Raw genomic sequence first — 15,983 nt, 5'->3', positions numbered from 1 at the left:
GCAAATCAATTTTATCCTGGTATATTGTTGTTTTCTGCCTGCCCTGCCCGCCACTGCTGATGTTTCTCTGTTCTTCCCCTCGCAGGTGAGTACCAAGTGTCGTGGTCTTTTGGTGGGAGTGCGTCACCAACGCCTTCGATGGAATCCGGACCTGCGACGAGTACGACTCCATCCTGGCGGAACACCCATGTACGTACCTGCAGAGTCGTTTAAGGCATGGGCAGGTGGGGGCCACCAGGGATCCCACCTTCCAAAGGGGACCCTCTGGGAAAGTCAACCTCTCTATTTAACCTCACTTTACTCTATCTAAACCTCTTGCCCTCCCTCTCCGTCTGCCTCTATCTCTGACTCTGTCTGTCTACGCAGTGTCATCTAAGGACTTTTGGGGACCCGGACAGAACAGATTTCATCTGCTTTTGTGTGAACCTGTTAAACTGTAACATGTAATTTTGTATTGCATGTCATCATGTAGGCTTGAATTAGCAGGAAATTGGTAATAAAATGCAAAGTTTTTCCGTGCAGAGTGCCCCCAAATTATGTGTTGCCCAGGTCCCCCCAAATTCTCAGGGTGACAGCAAGTACCTCCGTTAGATCTGCACAGGAAGCATTTCATCTTCCTTTTGAGGGCTGAGGGACAGCTGTGAACTCTGGGAGTTCTGTATCAATGGATGGTCTACTGCAGACAGGTGGCATCACAGAGGCAGGCTGGGTGATGCCACCTTGTGTTGTGTCCTCAAGACCAGGGGAGTGGTCATGGAGCGCCCCCTGCTTGTGAAGACGTGCTACATCCTTCGTTTGAAGTTCTCATCTGCAGGAGACTCTTTCACAGAAGTACCTCCCTCAGGCCATTCCCTGGAAGATTTTCCATCAGGAGAGAAGCCTCAATGGAGGGGTTTACCATTTCATAATTAAATCAGAAGATTACACTTTGGCTCCCCAACTCTAAGGCAGGCTTCTTCTGGGAGTTGTAGTGTAAGGGCCAAGATGTACGAAACCGTTTTTGCATGCACAAACGCATGCAAAAACATTGTGGGCCATGTACAAAGCCTATTTAGCGAGTCGCAATTTATTTGCGACTCGCTAAATAAGTTTTGCGACTCACTATTTGGAAGGGGCGTTCCCTTTCAAATAGCGAGTCTCATATCCATTGTACCAATGTTTTGCGACTCGCAATTACTACCCACTTCAAGTAGGTGGTAATGCATTCGCAAATGGGAAGGGGTCTCTAGGGGACCCCCCTTCCCCTTTGCAAATGCATGCGAAATTATTTTTTAAGGCCAGGCAGTGGTCCCAAGGGACCAATGCCTGCCCTTAAAAAGTTAAATTAAAATGTTTCTTTTAAAAAAATTTTTTTAAATGCATCCCATTTTCCTTTAAGGAAAACGGGCTGCATTAAAAAAAAAATGCTTTATTTAAAAGCAGTCCCAGACATGCTAGTCTGCTGAGCCCAGCAGGCCACCATCCCTAGGAGGGACTGTCATTCCCAATGGGCTCTCAAATTGCGAGAGGCTCATTAATTTTAATGAGCATTGCAATTTGCGACCCCATTGGGAATTGCAAACAGTGTTAAACTCACTGTTGTACATTTGATTTTGTGCCTCACAATTTGTGGCTCTCAAACTGCCCTCTGGATAGTGACTTTTTCTAACAGAAATATCTAGAACTATATACAATGGTGTGCTGATGACATGGGACAAGGCGTTAGTGCCAGGGCTGGTCTAGAGAGAGCTTTCCCTAATGGACGGTTAACTCAGTAGGACTTACAGGATAGGACGGTCACAGGATGTTTTAATGGTTCACTCTGGGCCATCTCTAATGTGAGCCAAGAAATAGCACCAATTTGTGGGGGGAGTTTTATATAGCGCGAACTCGACCGAAGATATCAGAGTGCTCTCCAATAGCACCAGTGGCATTACAGATGGACACATTCATTTTGTTAGGCACAGGAAGATTAAGTGATTTGCCCAGAATCGCAGGATGTTGAGCGTCCCTTCCGAGAGTCGAACCCGGTTCCCCAGCTTTGAGTTCGACCGCTCTCCCTGTTCGAAACATACGACGTTAAAGAGGACAGACTGGGAGCAATTCCATATGTTGTCCTAAACATGGTGATCCATTCTCACAATTTTCCTATATTTTTGAATTTTCTGTAAAAGTGTGTAGTTTACTCTTCTGTTTCCCCCCCTAGTGTAGGGATGTTTGACGTTGGCTTTTGTCGTTCTTTAAGATAGCCCCCATCTATATGAATGGTAAATTTACGCCATGTGAATGATCTCAAAGAGATCTAACAGCTCTGGATATTGACGATTAATGTTCGATGACCCTCTCCTAGAGTCCATTTTACAAGAAGGGCAGCCATTTTATGACCTGGTCCAGTGGATGACTTGATAGTTGTAACCCCTCCGTTGCCTGCACTATTTATTGGTTTCAAACAGGTACTCCCCCTGAATTAATTGCCCCTTGATGTGACTGCCCCTCCACTGCCTGACCTCTTCAGTGACTCAGTGGCACAATATAAAATGATGGCCCCCTGTAGAGTGTGATGCGGGCGAGGGTACCCCAGATGCCACAAATATTCATTGGCCATCGGCTGAATCGAAGTTCTCCTGGCGCTGCAGGGGCTTGCCCTATCCACCCCCCCCCCCCCGCAGTGACTTCCTCCTACATTAGCGGATGAACTTTGCTTAAACATTTTAATCACATTTTAGATTCAAGTCATATTGGCAAAACAGATCGGCTGTTCTCAGCCAGACCCTTGTGGGGGACTCCTCTTCAAGACAACATCACGAGTCCCGCCAACCACCTGCAGTTAGTAAAGTCTGAAATCTTGCATCTCCCTTGGGGTTGCCCTTCCTCAGAATACCTGTCAATTCTTCAGAGCAAGTGCTCTGAAACAGCTGAGTGCCGCATACAACCTTATGTGGTCCTTTCATGGCACAACACACCACAGCAGGATGACGTGTGAGCGAAGGGTGTGTCCACTCTGCGTCGCTTGACCCACTAAAGAAATGCAACATTCTGCAAGCTTTCCAACAAGACAAGGCGTCTGAACCCAGAAACCCCACCGAGATCACCGCCATCTACAGCATCCGTAGGCACTCCAAGATGGCGGCCGAGTGGAGCAGTGACCGCAGTATAGTGTTGGAGGATGTGACTTGGCCGTCTTTCACTCTTACTACAGCTTGTAAATTGTAGAAAGTGTGCAAGGAGCCTGATCGCTCTGCAGTGACCCCAATTATTGTTAAAAGAAAATGTCCTGTGGTCTTGAATTCAATAATGGATAAAGTCAGCAAGTGTCATAACTCCAATGGTAATGTATAAGTAGGTACTACCAAAACCACCAACTACAAGCAGGTCCTTCTTCCTGCTTACAGTTCTTACCTGTGAGGCAGGAAACAGCATTTACAATGCTGTTATTACAACACATTGCTTTTACAATGCTGTTGTTACAATGACCGCGTTGTTAGTAGGCAAAATCTTTACTTCGCAAGTCATTAGAACAACTTGCTGTAGGGGGCGCTAATGTATTGGATATGAAATTTAACATCTTCCCTGCTGTTACACAAACTGGAGGAGGAATAGTAAATAATATTATTCCTAAGTCCAGCGCCTCCCCTACAGCACGTCATTGTAATGACCACGTTGTAATAGTACGCGATGTAATAGCATGCGTTGAGGCATGCTATATTCCTGGGAGGCTTACCGAGGCTGTTCCTTTACCCACTCCAGCTGCTTCACTCATTATTCGCTCCCTCATTCTTTTTTCCCCACTGGGTCTTATAATGAGACGTGAAAATCACTTATTTCTCTGGGTGCAGCTCATGGGGCTGGGAAGGGAAGGGTTGTCATGGTTCCTAAATACGTTGGCAATTTCAGCAGAGCGCTCTGGATGGCGAAGTGTAGATGGTGCACGGCCCACCAAACTTCACATAAAACTACGGTTGACGTGATGTTCTGGTGGAAGCTGGTGAAACACAGTGTGAGTGAGTACTAAGTAGAGAAAGAGAACAGGGTAAAACCTCTGTTCCTAAATCAAATGGGCCCCTGTTTGTGAGCCTCAGTAGTAGCAAGGGGCTCATAACCGAGGTTTGCATGCGGGTGCCATACAGTTGCATTGTTTACAGCAGGACAAGGCGTGTCTTTGGTTAGCCACATGCAAAGATAGCTAGCCTGAGACTCTCTGAGGCGGATGCTACATTATCCAGTGGTTCAACACAACTAGCTTTAGGGACACTAAGATCTTTGGTGACAGTGAGATCGTTCAGGCACTGAGATATTTGATAACACTGAGATCTTCTAAATCAGTGAGATCTTTGGTGACAGTGAGGTCTTCAAATGCACTCTAATAGTTGAAGGCACACCGATCTGCTAGGTCACAGAGTTCTTCAAGGAGTTTGTGATGCTCAAAAGCACCTCAATCTGTGTGGACATTGTGATCTTCGAAGACACAGAGATGTTCAAAGGCATGTAGCTACTCAAGGACGCTGAGATCTTTGTGGCACTGAGATGGTTAAAGGCACTGCTTTTTTCAAGGGAACTGTGATCTTCAAAGGTGAGGGATAGTTAAGAGCACTGAGATCTGCAGAGGTGCACTGATATTCAAGGGCTCTGAGATGTTTGAAGGTACTGAGATCTTCCATGTCACTGTGGTCTTCGAGGGCACTGTGATCGTCAAACCCTTTGGGATCTTCAAGGGAACTCAAATCTTTGAAGCCACTGGATCTTCAAGGTCACTGAGATATGTGGTGACACTGAGCCCTTCTTCAGCAGTGACAGCTTTGATGGCACTGACATCTTTGAGAGCCTAGAGATCTTTGAGGACACTGAGATCTTCGAGGATGCTATGGTCTTCAAGGGTACTCAGATCTTTGAGGACTCTAGGATCTTCGAGGATGCTCTGATCTTCAAGGGCACTCAGATCTTTGAGGACACTGAGATCTTTGAGGACACTGAGATCTTCGAGGATGCTATGGTCTTCAAGGGCACTAAGATCTTTGAGGACACTGAGATCTTCGAGGATGCTATGGTCTTCAAGGGCACTCACATCCTTGAGGAAACAGATCTTCGAGGATGCTCTGGTCTTCAAGGGCACTCAGATCTTTGAGGACACTGAGATCTTTGAGGATGCTATGGAGGATGCTATGGTCTTCAAGGGCACTGAGATCTTTGAGGACACTGAGTTCTTTGAGGATGCAATGGTCTTCAAGGGCACTCACATCCTTGAGGACACAGATCTTCGAGGATGCTCTGGTCTTCAAGGGCACTCAGATCTTTGAGGACACAGATCTTTGAGGATGCTATGGTCTTCAAGGGCACTGAGATCTTTGAGGACACTGCGATCTTCGAGGATGATATCTTCTTCGAGGGCACTCAGATCTTAGAGGACACTGAGATCTTTGAGGATGCTATGGAGGATGCTATGGTCTTCAAGGACACTCAGATCTTTGAGGACACTGAGATCTTCGAGGATGCTATGAACTTCAAGGGCACTCAGATCTTTGAGGACACAGATCTTTGAGGATGCTATGGTCTTCAGGGGCACTCAGATCTTTGAGGACCCAGATCTTTGAGGATGCTATGGTCTTCAAGGGCAATGAGATCTTTGAGGACACTGAGATCTTCAAGGATGCTATCTTCTTCAAGGGCACTCAGATATTTGAGGACATTGAGATCTTCAAGGGCACTCAGATCTTTGAGGACACAGATCATTGAGGATGCTATGGAGGATGCTATGGTCTTCAAGGGCACTGAGATCTTTGAGGACACTGCGATCTTCGAGGATAATATCTTCTTCAAGGGCATTGAGATCTTTGAGGACACTGAGATCTTCAAGGATGCTATGATCTTCAAGGGCACTGAGATCTTTGAGGACACTGAGATCTTTGAGGACACTGAGATCTTTGAGGATGCTATGGTCTTCAAGGACACTCAGATCTTTGAGGACACTGAGATCTTCGAGGATGCTATGGTCTTCAAGGGCACTCAGATCTTTGAGGACACAGATCTTTGAGGATGCTATGGTCTTCAAGGGCAATGAGATCTTTGAGGACACTGAGATCTTCGAGGATGCTATCTTCTTCAAGGGCACTCAGATATTTGAGGACATTAAGATCTTCAAGGGCACTCAGATCTTTGAGGACACTGATATCATTGAGGATGCTATGGAGGATGCTATGGTCTTCAAGGGCACTGAGATCTTTGAGGACTCTGAGATCTTTGAAGATGCTATGATATTCAAGGGCACTCAGATCTTTGAGGAAACTGAGATCATTGAGGATGCTATGGTCTTCAAGGGCACTCAGATCTTTGAGGAAACTGAGATCTTTGAGGATGCTACGGTCTTCAAGGGCACTTAAATCTTTTCAAGTACTGAAGTCTTTGGAGGTCCTCTGATAATTGATGGTGCTATGATCTTCAATAGCATGTGGATCTTCAAAAGCATAGAACTCACCGAGGGCATCAAGATATTTGAAGCACTGAGATGTTTGAAAGTACTGCAATTTTTAAGGACAATGTGGTCTTAAGGGGCATTGAAATCTTCAAACATTCTGGGTTCTACTATGGCACTGATATCTTCAAGGGCTTTGGGATCCTTGAGGGCACTGAGATGTTGGGGCACTTACATCTGCAGAGGCACTGGGATCATCAAGGACACTGAGCATTTGAAGGATACGATGATCTTCGAGCACATTGGCATCTTATAAGGCTTTGGCATCTTCAAGTGTACAGGGATCTTTGAGGGGTCTGAGATCTTTAAGGGCACTGAGATCTTTGAAGGTGCCAGATCTTCAAAGACACGGGTTGTTTAGGGTACAGAAGTCTTGGACGGCACTGTCATTTTCAAGGCCACAAAGATCTTTGAGCACTCTGAGATGTTCGAAGGCACGGTAATATTGAGGACACTGAAATCTTTGAAGGTCCTGGGATCTTCAAGGGCACTGAGATCTTCAAGGCACTGCATTCTAAGATGGCATTGACATCTATGAGGTATTGACATTTTTGAAGGCGCTCTGATATTTGATGGTACTATGCTCTACATACGCCGAGCGATCTTTCAGGGCACTGTGATCTTCAAAAGCACAGAGATCTTTAAAGATATCACGATCTTTGAAGGCACTGAGGTCTTCAAGGATTCCATGGTCTTTGAAGGAGCTGAGATCTTTGAGGATACCATGATCTTTGAAGGCGCTGAGATCTTCGAGGATACCATGATCTTTGAAGGCGCTGAGATCTTTGAGGATAACAAGGTCTTTGAAGGCGCTGAGATCTTTGAGGATACCATGATCTTTGAAGGCGCTGAGATCTTCGAGGATACCATGATCTTTGAAGGCGCTGAGCTCTCTGAAGATACCATGATCTTTGAAGGAGTGAGATCTTCAAAGATACCATAATCTTTAAAGGCGCTGAGATCTTTGAGGATACCATGGTCTTTGAAAGCGCCAAGATCTTCGAGGATACCATGATCTTTGAAGGTGCTGAGATCTTCGAGGTTACCTTGGTCTTTGAAGGCCCTGAGATCTTTGAGGATGCCATGATCTTTGAAGGCGCAGAGATCTTCAAAGATACCATGATCTTCGAAGGCGCTGAGATCTTTGAGGATACCATGGCCTTTGAAGGCACTGAGATCTTCAAAGATACCATGATCTTGGAAGGCGCTGAGATCTTTGAGGATACCATGATCTTTGAAGGCGCTGAGATCTTTGAGGATACCATGATCTTCGAAGGCGCTGAGATCTTTGAGGATACCATGATCTTTGAAGGCGCTGAGATCTTCAAAGATACCATGATCTTCGAAGGCGCTGAGATCTTTGAGGATACCATGGTCTTTGAAGGTGCTGAGATCTTCAAAGATACCATGATCTTCGAAGGCGCTGAGATCTTTGAGGATACCATGATCTTTGAAGGCGCTGAGATCTTTGAGGATACCATGATCTTCGAAGGCGCTGAGATCTTTGAGGATACCATGATCTTTGAAGGCGCTGAGATCTTCAAAGATACCATGATCTTCGAAGGCGCTGAGATCTTTGAGGATACCATGGTCTTTGAAGGTGCTGAGATCTTCAAAGATACCATGATCTTCGAAGGCACTGAGATCTTTGAGGATACCATGATCTTTGAAGGTGCTGGGATCCTCGAGCATACCGTGATCTTTGAAGGCGCTGAGATCTTCGAGGATACCATGATCTTTGAAGGCGCTGAGCTCTTTGAAGATACCATAATCTTTGAAGGAGTGAGATCTTCAAAGATACCATAATCTTTTAAGGCGCTGAGTTCTTCGAGGATATCATGGCCTTTGAAGGCGCTGAGATCTTCAAAGATACCATGATCTTTGAAGGCGCTGAGATCTTCAAAGATACCATGATCTTTGAAGGCGCTGAGATCTTTGTGGATACCATGGCCTTTGAAAGCGCTGAGATCTTTGAGAATACCATGGTCTTTGAAGGCGCTCAGATCTTCGAGGATACCATGGTCTTTGAAGGCGCTGAGATCTTTGAGGATACCATGGTCTTTGAAGGCGCTGAGATCTTCAAAGATACCATGATCTTTGAAGGCGCTGAGATCTTCGAAGATACCATGGCCATTGAAGGCGCTGAGATCTTCAAGGATACCATGATCTTTTAAGGTACTGAGATCTTTGAGGATACCATGATCTTTGAAGGTGCTGAGATCTTCGAGGCTACCATGATCTTTTAAGGTGCTGAGATCGCTGAGGATACCATGATCTTTGAAGATGCTGAGATCTTCGAGGATACCATGATCTTTTAAGGTGCTGAGATCATTGAGGATACCTGGATCTTTGAAGGTGCTGAGATCTTCGAGGATACCATGGCATTTGAAGGCGCTGAGATCTTTGAGGCTACCATTGTTTTTGAACGCACTGAGATCTTTGAGGATACCATGATCTATGAAGGCACTGAGATCTTCGGGATACCATGGCCTTTGAAGGCGCTGAGATCTTTGAGGATACCATGATGTTTTAAGGCGCTGAGATCTATGAGGATACCATGATCTTTGAAGGTGCTGAGATCTTCGAGGATACCATGGTCTTTGAAGGCGCTGAGATCTTTGAGGATACCATCATCTTTTAAGGCGCTGAGATCTTTGAGGAGACCATGGTCTTTGAAGGTGCTGAGATCTTCGAGGATACCATGGCCTTTGAAGGCACTGAGATCTTTGAGGATACCATGATCGTTGAAGGCGCTGAGATCTATGAGGATACCATGGTTTTTGAAGGTTCTGAGATCTTCGAGGATACCATGATCTTTGAAGGCACTGAGATCTATGAGGATACCATGGTCTTTGAAGGCGCTGAGATCTTCAAAGATACCATGATCTTTTAAGGTGCTGAGATCTTTGAGGATACCATGGTCTTTGATGGTGCTGAGATCTTCAAAGATACTATGATGTTTGAAGACGCTAAGATCCATGAGGATACCATGATCTTTTAAGGCGCTGAGATCTTTGAGGATACCATGATGTTTTAAGGTGCTGAGATGTATGAGGATATCATGGTCTTTGAAGGTGCTGAGATCTTCGAGGATACCATGGTCTTTGAAGGCACTGAGATCTTTGAGGATACCATCATCTTTTAAGGCGCTGAGATCTTTGAGGATATCATGGTCTTTGAAGGTGCTGAGATCTTCGAGGATACCATGGCCTTTGAAGGCACTGAGATCTTTGAGGATACCATGATCGTTGAAGGCGCTGAGATCTATGAGGATACCATGGTCTTTGAAGGTTCTGAGATCTTCGAGGATACCATGATCTTTGAAGGCGCTGAGATCTATGAGGATACCATGGTCTTTGAAGGCGCTGAGATCTTTGAGGATACCATGGTCTTTGATGGTGCTGAGATCTTCAAAGATACTATGATGTTTGAAGACGCTAAGATCCATGAGGATACCATGATCTTTTAAGGCGCTGAGATCTTTGAGGATACCATGGTCTTTGAAGGTGCTGAGATCTTCGAGGATACCATGGTCTTTGAAGGCGCTGAGATCTTTGAGGATACCATCATCTTTTAAGGCCCTGAGATCCTTGAGGATACCATGGTCTTTGAAGGTGCTGAGATCTTCGAGGATACCATGGCCTTTGAAGGCACTGAGATCTTTGAGGATACCATGATCGTTGAAGGCGCTGAGATCTATGAGGATACCATGGTCTTTGAAGGTTCTGCGATCTTCGAGGATACCATGATCTTTGAAGGCGCTGAGATCTATGAGGATACCATGGTCTTTGAAGGTTCTGAGATCTTCGAGGATACCATGGTCTTTGAAGGCGCTGAGATCTTCAAAGATACCATGATCTTTGAAGGCGCTGAGATCTTCAAAGATACCATGATCTATTAAGGCGCTGAGATCTTTGAGGATACCATGATCTTTTAAGGTGCTGAGATCTTTGAGGATACCATGGTCTTTGATGGTGCTGAGATCTTCGAGGATACCATGGCCTTTGAAGGCACTGAGATCTTTGAGGATACCATGATCGTTGAAGGCGCTGAGATCTTCGAGGATACCATGGCCTTTGAAGGCACTGAGATCTTTGAGGATACCATGATCTATTAAGGCGCTGAGATCTATGAGGATACCATGATCTTTGAAGGCGCTGAGATCTATGAGGATACCATGATCTTTTAAGGCGCTGAGTTCTTCGAGGATATCATGGTCTTTGAAGGCGCTGAGATCTTCAAAGATACCATGATCTTTGAAGGCGTTGAGATCTTCAAAGATACCATGATCTATTAAGGCGCTGAGATCTTTGAGGATACCATGATCTTTTAAGGTGCTGAGATCTTTGAGGATACCATGGTCTTTGATGGTGCTGAGATCTTCAAAGATACTATGATGTTTGAAGACGCTAAGATCCATGAGGATACCATGATCTTTTAAGGCGCTGAGATCTTTGAGGATACCATGATGTTTTACGGTGCTGAGATCTATGAGGATACCATGATCTTTGAAGGCGCTGAGATCTTCAAAGATACCATGATCTATTAAGGCGCTGAGATCTTTGAGGATACCATGATCTTTTAAGGTGCTGAGATCTTTGAGGATACCATGGTCTTTGATGGTGCTGAGATCTTCGAGGATACCAAGGCCTTTGAAGGCACTGAGATCTTTGAGGATACCATGATCGTTGAAGGCGCTGAGATCTATGAGGATACCATGGTCTTTGAAGGTTCTGAGATCTTCGAGGATACCATGATCTATTAAGGCGCTGAGATCTATGAGGATACCATGATCTTTGAAGGCGCTGAGATCTATGAGGATACCACGATCTTTTAAGGCGCTGAGTTCTTCGAGGATATCATGGTCTTTGAAGGCGCTGAGATCTTCAAAGATACCATGATCTTTGAAGGCGTTGAGATCTTCAAAGATACCATGATCTATTAAGGCGCTGAGATCTTTGAGGATACCATGATCTTTTAAGGTGCTGAGATCTTTGAGGATACCATGGTCTTTGATGGTGCTGAGATCTTCAAAGATACTATGATGTTTGAAGACGCTAAGATCCATGAGGATACCATGATCTTTTAAGGCGCTGAGATCTTTGAGGATACCATGATGTTTTACGGTGCTGAGATCTATGAGGATACCATGATCTTTGAAGGTGCTGAGATCTTCGAGGATACCATGGCCTTTGAAGGCACTGAGATCTTTGAGGATACCATGATCGTTGAAGGCGCTGAGATCTATGAGGATACCATGGTCTTTGAAGGCGCTGAGATCTTCAAAGATACTATGATCTTTGAAGACGCTAAGATCCATGAGGATACCATGATCTTTGATGGTGCTGAGATCTTCAAAGATACTATGATCTTTGAAGACGCTAAGATCCATGAGGGTACCATGATCTTTTAAGGCGCTGAGATCTTTGAGGATACCATGATGGCGCTGAGATCTTTAAGGATACTATGATCTTTGAAGGCACTGAGATCTGAGAAGAAACTAGGGATGTCAGTGGCACTGAAACCTTTAATGGCATTGAGATCTTTGGTGGCACTGAGATCTTCTAAAGCTGTGAGAACCACAACAGCTCTGAAATTTTTCAAAGCGCTATGATATTTGTATTTTTCGATTTCACAACTTTAGCTAATAGGCATTTATTTGAGCACCAAATGGCATGTACAGACCTAATGTATAAGCATATTTTGTGGCATAAGTGTCCAACAGCAATATATTATACTGTACAGTTTGCAAATGAATCACATCCTGAAGCTGAGAGAGATATTCAAGGAGCAAACCCTGGTCCGCCAGTATAACACTCTATCTGAAGCTCCACAGTGATGTGTGTTTCAAACACTCTGGAATCCAGCAACATTTCAAAACACAACACAATATCTTGGATGTTTTCTGGTTTGTCCTGGTTTTAGAACAGACGAGAATACTTAGTTGAAATACCAAGTCTAAGGAAATTCTGGCAATATTAACACTATTTTGTTTTCTCGCTGCATTCTGTCTCTTGCACATTTTTGTTACAGTCAAGAGGCTGGGATGTCCCTTCTACAGAATGTTCCTAGTCCTTAATATAAAAGTTGGTAAATTAGTGCAATTATGTATTATTTGAACTTCAATATCATAACAAAGCATTAATTTGTGTAGCTCTGTTTAGCCTTTTCTAAAGTGTTTCTTCTATGTTTATTTCAATCCAGGTCTGTTTCACTTTACATTCTTCCTACAGTATCACCACATGCATCTAGGCCACACCCCCGCCTTACTGCAGCCACACCCCATGCACCCCATGCAGCTATGAAACACCACCCAGCATGAACAGCTAGGCCAGGTCCCCATGAAACCCCCCTACCCCCAAAAAAAAACCATGAAAGGAAACTCAAGCCAAACTTAAGGTTCACAGAGACAGCTCCGTTCACATCAGGAAGCACTAACTGGATTTACATAGTGTTTTTGTTATCTGTATGCCTACGTAATGTATAGCACAATTAAATGGAATACGCCCAGAGTAACCAGGTGCGAAGAATTGTTCAGACATTCTATCCATCAGTTTTTGGTTTTCCACTTTATATGTTCTCCTGTCCACAGACCGACTGATTCACTAATTTACTCACTCGCTGACTACTTCATTCAGACACTCATGATAATAAAACCAGCAAAGGACACATCTACTGTTTTTAGTATCCAGAACCTCTCTATGGTTGCGTGCTGCTGATTAGAGTGCTTCTAATGTGACTGGAAAGCATCTAGGTATTCCATGAGATTGTGAGATTTTTTGGTATGTTACCCAATGCGTGTCTCTCTTGGAGTGTTCAGAGCATGTAAGGTGGCTGAAGACTAATTGAGCGGAGGGGAAAAAGGATGGGGGAGAAAAGTACAAATGTGGCAAGTAAACTGATGACTGTGACTCCGATAATAGCCTTAGATGGCATTGCCTAGGCAAAACAGCTGAAGGATAAACAGATTTGCTAAATTGATTGGGATGTCCTTACTCCATCTGAGGCACCAGGAAATAGTCATAGGTTGGGCACACGGGTTGAAAGTCTTCAAGTACCAATTTTCAGGGTTGAACTTGCAAACAATCCACAGCGTGGTGTTGGCTGGTCTTAGGGTTTGCAAATAACCAGGTATACTTTAGATTTTTGGTTCAGGCAACCAGATCTGGTGCATTGTGATAAGCTCTTCAAACAGCAATTAGTTAACTCAATACTGTGTGCCACAGAGCGCCTCCATGAGGTTAAGAGCTGGTAGCTGCAGATTATGATTTTGAAATGATAATACAAGATGAAGAAGCTGATAGTGTATAATTGAATTGACAGGCGAGGCAGAAGAAAGCTCAGAAACCTTGAACATAGACTGTGGACTCAAAAATATCAAGCGTTCTTCTGAGGTTTTACAATTAAAAGGTAAATAATTACATGCACATCTAAAATGAAAATGTTGTTTCGTAGGGTGTCCGATGTAGGATCAGTGGACCGTATTTATGTCAGATTTTTATGATTAACACTGACAATATTGAGTTTCATTAAAATTCATTGTATGTAAATTAATATTATGCAGGCACCTTGAAAGTTTGCCACAGTCTGACTCTCCACGACCTCCTTTGAAACTCTTTAAATTGTATGTACCTCTTTAGACGACACATGTTCATGACAAAGCCGTCTGTCTCCTTTGAGGACATACATCTTTCATATGTTTGAATATCCTGCACTAAAAACACTGCAGCATTAAGTTCAGACCTTGGAAATCCTCAAGTGAATGTATGGAATTGTCTACACTGGGATGTATACAAATGTTTATCATTCAGATATTATTCATGTTGATGTAAAGCACAAAGTATTCCAGGTTCAGAAAACCTTTCACATTGAAGAAGACACTTACATCACATGACATTAAATAACAAAGATCATGGCCAAACAGTGTCTCAAAATCTGTTCCCAGTAGTGTTGACCCAGTAGGATTGTGGCATCTAATGCATTTGATCATGTCCACTCTTTTGGTGCTTTATAAACACTAAACTGTGGTTAATACAAAAAAGCAAAGGTGCACAACACAATTCTTAAACAACAAATTCTAATGATCACAGACGTAGATTTTCTTGCTTGTGATTTTCTTTATCTCAAAAGGGTGTACAATCAAAACACAGGTTTTTGCAGCCAACGCGTTTCGTCCACTAGGGACTTCTTCAGGGCTGCCATAGAAACAAACATATAAAGATACAATTAAAATCTAAGTAAAAAAGATACTTGATCAAATAGACATCCAGGCTTAATTACAAGTAATAACCTATAATTTGTTTCAGAAGACAGGGCTAGTCACATTTATTGGAGCCTATGCCACTGTCTCCCTTTCTTTTTGAAATTACTAAACTGTTGTTAGATGAGCCGAGTTGTCTGCCTTTCCTTCTAGTTTCTTGCGAGGCTTGTTCAATCTTGTATAGTTAACTTGGATGATGTTTGTCTAAAATATAAAAACTCACATCACTGACATCTTAGAGATGCAGTTTATTTGCATCTGGATTCTGGTTTTAGTACTCTATATGCTATGTGGGGTATAAGTCACTACTTTAACCACAATCAATACCAACACTCCCTCATTTCTGTATAGAATTTCTCACCCCTTATCTATAACATTGAAATGCCCATTGTTTCTACCCCATCACTTCAACCTGTCCCTCAACATTAATCAAAACACTAAAACTAACCTTAACCCTATTTCTAACCCTTACTGTAACACTAAAGATAACCCCTCCCCAATGTGATTCTTAAGTCTAAACCTTACAACTAATATATCAAAATGAATTAACTTATATTTAATTATATTACACCAAGATAGACACTATAATCTATAATCCTTAAGTAATGTAAATATTGGGTTTACATGTTTCTTCGGCAGTTACAATTGTACTAGTAATTAAATTGCATGTATTTTAAATTAGTTAATTTACAAATTAATGTTAACCTTAAACCTAAACCTAACTTTAACCTTATTTCCACTCCAGACTGTAATACTAAAGTTAACACTTTCCTCAAATGCAGCACTACACCAAACCCTAACCATAAAAACAATTTTATCAGAATGTGTAAAATTACATTTAAATATATTTGACAACGCTTACTAAAAGATAGCAATGCAATCTATAACCCTTAATCAATACAAAATCTAGATGAATCATTTTCTGTTGCTATGTGTTAGTAATTCAATTAGATTGAGTTAAAGGTAATTTATTTAAAAAGTAAACCCTAACCCTAGTCCTATACACTGCACTAAAATAACCATAATCCTAAATGTAACCATATCATTACATTTTGTTTGAGATAATTAAAACGGTAGGCTAATCCAAACACTTATACATAGTAATAATGTTTGCAGTAAACCTAGCATGGTCCTATACTTTACTTTAACCTGAACACTAGATGCTATGATAATAACGTGTTTTGAATCAGAGTACATATGTTTTCTATAATGGTACTGAGAAAGGGCCTCTGTACTATGTATGTTGGCACAATCACAAAGTACAGAAACAGTGTTTAT

At 42.9% G+C, this 15,983-nt stretch overlaps 1 protein-coding gene across 1 annotated transcript in view; it reads left to right on the top strand.

Moving 5' to 3' along the window:
• Window positions 1-15,983, top strand: part of CLDN16 (claudin 16) — a 160,168-nt gene that overhangs the window by 124,830 nt on the left and 19,355 nt on the right. Inside the window, 2 exon segments of the mRNA XM_078666274.1 lie at window positions 86-109; window positions 111-189. Coding sequence (XP_078522400.1) covers window positions 86-109; window positions 111-189 — 103 coding nt within the window.

The sequence above is a fragment of the Lissotriton helveticus genome, chromosome 11 (genome assembly GCF_964261635.1).
Source record: "Lissotriton helveticus chromosome 11, aLisHel1.1, whole genome shotgun sequence".
NCBI lineage: Eukaryota > Metazoa > Chordata > Amphibia > Caudata > Salamandridae > Lissotriton > Lissotriton helveticus.
The sequence above is the reverse complement of the archived record's forward strand: the minus strand, read 5'-3'. Positions and strand labels throughout refer to the sequence as shown.